The 7,653-nt window shown below is 32.3% G+C and overlaps 1 protein-coding gene across 1 annotated transcript in view; it reads left to right on the forward strand.

The window, feature by feature from the left end:
* The window catches only part of ryr2b (ryanodine receptor 2b (cardiac)), a gene marked incomplete in the record, with an annotated part of 81,019 nt that overhangs the window by 48,034 nt on the left and 25,332 nt on the right, over nt 1–7,653 (forward strand). Inside the window, 7 exon segments of the mRNA XM_036215605.1 lie at nt 1,504–1,632; nt 3,214–3,326; nt 3,469–3,565; nt 4,984–5,114; nt 5,502–5,550; nt 7,053–7,132; nt 7,297–7,340. Of these exon segments, the coding sequence (XP_036071498.1) occupies nt 1,504–1,632; nt 3,214–3,326; nt 3,469–3,565; nt 4,984–5,114; nt 5,502–5,550; nt 7,053–7,132; nt 7,297–7,340 (643 nt within the window).

Raw genomic sequence — 7,653 nt, forward strand, 5'->3', positions numbered from 1 at the left:
TTTTTAGTGGCCTGTTGCATATTCAACAAGAGGTAATGGATTTAACTTCTTATCTCTCCATCTGATATTAGCTCTGAATTTAATTCTTTTCACTATCTTTGGCAGTAGCTTCTAATTTGCATCTTTGGAATTTCAGTCATCCAAGTTTTCATAACTCGAGGAGCTTGAAAAAGTCAGCTTAGATGCTCAAATTCTTTTAGAATTCTCACTTTTTTATTTATTTTTTTCTTAGTTCTCTGGTCTAAAGTTCCAGGTTTTAATCATATATGAAGTTCTACAACAGTAACTGATTCTTGATGGCAAATATTTTCTATTTCTACCATTTTTTAAAACCACAAATATAATTTTTCAAGCGTTATTTATGTGGGTTTGTATGATTAAGTGTGTGAGCTGCAGTCATATTGTGTTCCGACTAGTTTAAATGTGGAGACTATCTCAACCAACAGGTGTGTTTGTAACTACAGAGGGTGTGTGTAGACAGGCCCCGCCCATTCTAGTCTACTATTTAGACCTGGACGTTTTATGATGTTGCCATCTTCTTTTTTTTCTAAACCCACCTCTTTTACCCTCCCCCTCTTCTTCTTTTCCGTCCGGTCCAACAAAACAAAAACAAAACATAATCAATATAAATAAAGTTTAGCATGAAATACAACAGGGGTTTATACTCAATAAACTCCTGTTGTGACAGTAAAATCTGCCCAAGACAAGATGCTCTCAGCCCGTATCTGTTTGCTCAGCTCTTGGAAAGGACAAGTTAAAAAAAAAGACATTTGCTCTTTAGTTGTGGGCGGGACTGTTGGCGTGGAGAAACCCCGCCCCCCTGCCCCCTCTTTGTTGCTGAAAACTCGAAGCAGGGAGTTTGTAGCCTATTTTCTATGTCACAAATACGTTATTTTTCAAACTGTATTTCTTGTCTGCTCCCGAATCCTGAACCACATGAACAAAGAAACCCTCAGAAATTAAATTTTTAGCTCAGTTTTGATAATATTTGTCCTCCATCATAGGAAAAATTCCACAAGAAGAGTTTAAAACACAATTTTTGACAAAGTGGCTCTTTTAATAACTTGCGATTCCTCATGACTCTATACATGTGACACATGCACTTCCTTGTACAAACTATATTGGCATTAATTCCAGATGCCCGAGTCAGCAAAAATATTTGTTGCTTGTTAAGTTTTTGAGTAATACATGCTCTGTATTTTTATTTTTTTTGTCAGAAATGCAAATTTCCATAAACTGCTCACCGTTGCTTGAACTAATGAATGTGTTTTTGCTGGTAAATGAAGAGAAGAATGACTTTTTAATAATTAGCCACGATGGATGAAACTAAACCAAAAGCTAAATTCATTAATTCTTTCAAATCCTACAGTGATTGCACTTTTCCCTATTAGATGAATTAATAAATAAAACATTTCCTAACAGCTCTCTATAAATATTGTAATTAAATAGTTGGAATTCTTGGAACAAAAGACATGAATGCATTATTTCTGTCTCCCTTCACAGGCATCAATTAGCATGAGGCAGGAGAGCCTTTATGCAGAACAGCTAACACAGCATGGCGCTGTCAGTGACGCACACAAGATTGTAGACGGGATTCTAGAAATAGCTCGCGTCCTTTATTACCTGGATCAGGTAAGCTGCTCCATAGAGAACATGAATCCGAGTTGGCAGAGATTCCTGCTTTAGCTTGTTGGCTTCTGTAAACATACTGACATTGAGTGAACATGTCGTTGATTCTGTGCTGGCGTTTGTTTGTTTAGTGAAGTGAAGGAAAATCAAGTTAGGAGGTAAATGTTGCCAGGATGGCTTTCCTTTATGCTGCTCTGCCAACATAATTATCTTTTTTTTACAGTGGATTTATGATTTCAATTTATTTTAAGGCTTTACAAAAGTATTATGATGTCAGAAAAAAAATCTACTCCAAATTGTTATCATTTAAAAAACACTCTAGAAGAAGGAAGAAGGAAATAGCTGAATAATATGGATTATTAGAGCCACCATAATAAATAAATAAAAAATTGTGAATAAAATCAAACTATTTTCAGGAATAAAAATGTACGATTTTGAAAATTTGAGAAAATAAACTTGTAGAATTATTTGTAAAAGTCAATGTTTTCCGAGAATACATACATAATACATACATACATACATAATTTCATCTCTGTTGGATTCAGCTTTTTTTCTTGTAAAATTGTTCTAGTAAATTTAAATATTTATTTTTTATTTTCACAAAATTTTGACTTTCTTTTCATGATTTTACAAGTTTATTCTTGTAAAATTTAGACTTTTTCCTCAAAACTTTATGACTTTGTTTTTGTAAAATTATAACTTTTTTTCTTAATACTTTTACGACTTTATTTTGCATATATTTTTTATTTTTTTCTCATACCTCTATGACTTTATCACCGAAGAATTACGACTTTTTTCATCATTTACCACTTTTTTTGGTCGAATTACAATCTTTTTCTTAATAATTTTACAACTTTATTCTCATATAATTTTTAATTTTTGTAATAGTTTTATGACTTTTTTCATGTAAAATAATTATTTTTTTGGAACTTATACCACTTTTTCATTGAAATTACAACCTTTATCTCATAATTTTACAACTTTATGCTTATAAATTCTATTTATATAATATATTTATATAATTATGCGACTTTATACACATAATTGTTTTTACTTTTTCTCATACTTTTATGATTTTATTCACGTAAAATTATGAAATTTTTCACAATTTTTCAATTATTCCAGCAAAGTTTTACAGCTTTATTCTTGTGTTTTTTTGTATTTCTGCTAATACTTCTACAACTTTTTTCTCGTGTCTGAATTTAGTTATTTTCCTGTCACGGTGGCGTTATTAGTCAGTCAAAGAATAAAGGTTGAATTTTTAAATGTCACGTTTGTACTGAGAAAAAATGCTCTTCTATGTTTTTTGTTCTGAATAAAAAAATATTTCTTAAAATATATATATTTTCTTTAAGTATTAAATGGGATTAAAGAAAAGTTTTATTTTATGCTCATCCAACTTTTAATCTATCCATTTGTTATTATTTTAACACAAAAGCCTTAAAGTGAACCTTGAAAAAGAAATCAAAGTTTTCACAAGAAAATGAGTGAACCCCATGTTTGGTCAGGATCTTCAAACTTTATATTATTGGTTTAAATTACTGGAGTTTTTAAGTCTATTTTAAAAACGTTTTTTGGTTTTAGGTGGAACACCCTGAAAGACGTAAAAAACCTGCGAGACAAAAGGTTTTATCCAGACAGAGGAAACGTGCGGTCGTCGCCAGTTTACGGATGACTCCTCTGTACAACCAACCCACGTAAATCTGACAGAGAAATCTAAAAAAAAAATAAGAGTATTTAACAAAATACTGATCCAAATGTTTTTAAACCAGATTTTGATGTTATCATCAGCAAAAGCTGTGCATGATCTGTTGTGTTTTTGTTTTTTTTTTCCCTCAGGCACCGTGCTGTCAATCTGTTTCTGTACGGATACAACAAACTGTGGATATCAACGGAAGACCACAAATATGAGGAGATGCTTACAGAGGTTTTGGCTGTGAGTTGACATTGGACAATCATTTTATGAATTTGAATAATGTTTTATTATTATTTTTTATGTTAAAACAGCACTTTGAGACAGTGATTGATGCTTTTAACACATTTCGGTGGCATCTCTCCGTAATCTGGAGTCACTTCCTCTCTCGTCTCCAGCTGGTCCAGAATGCAGCTCCTCAAGTTCTGGGGCAGCATATCACCCCAACCCTAGCTTCCCTTCACTGGTTCCGTTTGCAATTCAGAGTCCATTTTAGGAATCTTTTATTTGCTGTTAAATCTTTAAATGGACCATCGCGCCTCTCTGAGCTTTTCTCTCCCAACCAATCACCTGGCGTGAATCAGGTCATGTGATGAGCTTCTCCTGGAAGGTCCAAGAGGAGGCTCAGAGGGGAACAAGATTTTTCCATCTGAAGCCGTGGAAGTCATTAACACTGAGCGCTGAGCAGGCGTTTTACTTTTCATTAAAAAAATGTGTTTATAATACCATATGTGTACTGTAAAAATACTTTGTATTTTCTTTTTAATGCTTGTCTGAATATGAAATTTCATTTTTGTTTCTTTTTTATTTATTTTAGCTTTTATTTATCCAGATAAGATAGATAGATAATCTCTATTTTGTTGTCCAATCAGTAAACAGGAACACATAATCATTAAGCGGTACACATACAGTGCCAAGAGTACACAAGTTGACTAAAAATATAAATAAATAAAAATACAATAGTAAAATCTACAGAAAAGATTATAAAAAATAATTGAAAATACATTACTTAAAAGCATAACTGTTAAAAGGCACAATAGAAATGAATGAAAATGGGAGCGAACTCCAGGTACTGGATCTACAACGGACAAGACTAAACTTGTATGGACATAAAAAATGTGTTTTTAGACAAGACAGATTAAGAAAAAATATCTTATTTTCAACTGTGGCAAAAGGTGAGACCTGTTGAGAAATAAAGGAGACACACAAACAAAAACAATCAGGAGAAAAACAGTAATAATACAAGACAATCGTTAAAATCATAAGAAACATAAAACGGAATTATTGCAACATTTTTCCTTTAGGATGATCCTTTTAAAAACTGTTCTTAAAATACGGTTATTTTTTGTAAATGATGCCCATTTAATTCCAATTTCAAATGTAGGATTTTTCTGTGTGTGACGGTTTTTTTTGACAAATCAAATGTCAAATTTAGAGATTAATTGTATCCTTTCAAAGTAATTATTTATCATCTATTTACATCAAAAGTTGTTGTAAATTCAATCTTGCTATAGAAATTTAGCACTATTTTATAACCGACTAATCTCGATTTTTAGAATCATCCAGAACTGGTTGTGTAAGACGGCTGCCAGGCCTGAGTCTAATAATATTTAACGCCTCACATTAGCTGTTTTTTTTTTTTCTTTGTCTCTGGAGTGCAGAAGGGAGGAGCCATGGAAGCGTGCGAAGGTGACAGAGGGAAAATAAAGGATAGAGAGGAAGGTGCGAGGCCAATCGATTCCCTCCTCCAACTCATTACACTCTTCAGTCGAAGTGCCCTGATGAACAGCAGGTGTGTGGGTTCAATAGAAAAAAAACCCTCAGGTCTTTTGCTTTTCATAATTCATACAATTTTATAAACTTTTCCAACATGATCGCCTATTTGAGCTCATTTTTAGGTCTCACCTGCAGGAGTGTTTTCTTGTTTCAGCACTGAAATTGGAAAAACAATCTTAATATTGTATTATCAAAACCATAAATGTGGGAAAAACACTTTTAGTCAATTTATAAAAATATCTGATTCATTATTTTTGTCTTTCTTCATGCATAATTTAAGCTATTGTTCATATTTAATTCATTAAAGATCACAATTATTTTATTTTTCTTACTTTCTTCTAGCTTCAGAGTAGAAAAATAAATACTTTTTGCTCTAATATATTATTTTGCTTTCTTCCTGCAGGCATGGAAGTGACAGTCTCTTTAAGGCTTACACAGATATCATGGCGAAGGTAATTTTAGTGTTTTTCTAAGAATTCATCATCGATGACAGAGCAAAATACATTTGGAATCAGTCTAGTGGTTTTTATCAAGCGTAGCAATCTAAAACACACTGATTGCTAATTTTGTATCCTTTATTTTTCTGTCAAGAATGAAAAACAATGTTTACATTTGATTGTTTATATCAGAGGTCTGCATCCTGCGGCTCCAGAGAAACATGTGGCTCTTTTATCTCTCCATGGTGGCTCTCTGGCTGAAGAAAAATAAAATAATTCTCAAAAAAATTCTTGTAGTTTAGCTTCTATTTTAGCAACATGCTAACGTTTTTTTTTTTTTTTTTTGCTAGTTTGTTGTCTACTGGCGTTAGTAGACAAATTTAGAGATTAGCTTCTATTTTAGCAACGGGCTAATGGTTTTGTCTAATTTGTCTACTGGGGAAATTTATGCTAATTTGGAGTTTAGCTAATATTTTAGCATGATGCTGATCTTTTCAGCTAAATTCTAAAACTTAGAATTTAGCCTCAATTTTAGCAAAATGCTAACATTTTTGACTAAGTTAGCTTAGTGGGGAATTTTAGGCTAATTTGGAGTTCAGCTATTGAGCAACAAGCTAGCTTTTTTTGGGCTAATTTGGCCTCTAATGAGTTTTTTATGCTAATTTGGATTTTATCTAATATATGCTAAAAAATTTTGGCTAATTTCTTATCTACTGAGATTTTTTAGGCTAATTTAGAGTTTAGCATTTATTTTAGCAACATGCTAACATTTTTGACTGATTTAATTTATTGAAGAATGTAATGCCTATTTTGAGTTCAGATAATAATTAAGCAAGAAGCTAAGTTTTCGCTAATTTGGCCTTTACCAAAGGAAAAAACATTTTTTTAAATCCCATTTTGAGACATATTATTTTCTTTTTATGTTTTTGCTTTTGTTTGTGCCAAAAATATTTCAAAGGATTCACATTTTTAACAAAAAGAAGATCATGAATGCAAATCGAAATTTCCAAAGGCTAAAGTAAGACTCTACGGCTTCTTCTAGGTTTTGATCAGTAGAAAACGAGCCCAAAAAGTTCTTCTACTGTTAAAAGTTGCCGACCCCTGGTTTAAATATATATATATATATATATATATATATATATATAGCTGGGAGTGGTAGAAATGATCATTATAAGGGACAAATCAGCAAAAGAAGCCTATCTAGACAATAGACAGACAGTTACCACACTGCAGTAACAATAATAAATTACAATGTAGGGACATAATCCATACATATTATTATTTTTATTATTAATTCAGTCTTAAGAGAGTTTCCAAAGGTTCACTCAGGTATTGCATCATCCAATTGTCTTTATTTTCACTTTGATGTCTTAGTTCATTTCACCAAAAGAAAAACTGAAGGGTGAAACGAGTGACTGTACATTTGTAAATATTTTATTGGCCTTATGTTGCCTTAAGTTTATTTTTTTTCTTTCTTTTTGCATCATCACTCCTCCCTCTCTATCTGGGTATCCTAGAGCTGCTGCAGAGACGGTGACACCGAGGAACAGCCGGATGTCGAATGCTTTGAAGTAGGTAAACGGAGAATGCTTCAGCTGTAAATTATTAAAGTCTTTATACTCTACATGTTTTCTACAAAGGAAACAATGTGATTTTTGTGTTGACACAATAGTTATCTGTCTCTTTAGGGCCGTGTCACACATGCTTTTGTGTAATTTTGTGATACATCCATAAGCGTTTCTTGCGTCCGTCATTCATCAGTGTGCACAGATCTCTGTTGAGGGTTTTGGCCAATGTGTATTTACGTGAATTTGATTTTGATGTATTTTTTGTCAGACTTTAAATATTTTTTACAAAGTTTACACAACGTAAATCTTAGGAAATTGTACGTGATTTTTGCAAAATACAAACGCAAATTTTTGGCTTTCCACTATCGTCCCACAGCAGTGAGAAAATAGACTCACCCGATTTGTGCATGCAAAATTTAACTTAGGATTTGAATATAATAGAATAGATTTATTATAGTCATTGTTACATGTACAACAAAATTTAGCAATCAGATACGAGCTGAGAGCCTCGTGTGTTACACAGATTTTACTGTCACTACAGGAATTATTG

Source organism: Oryzias melastigma, linkage group LG15, assembly GCF_002922805.2.
Source record: "Oryzias melastigma strain HK-1 linkage group LG15, ASM292280v2, whole genome shotgun sequence".
Lineage (NCBI taxonomy): Eukaryota > Metazoa > Chordata > Actinopteri > Beloniformes > Adrianichthyidae > Oryzias > Oryzias melastigma.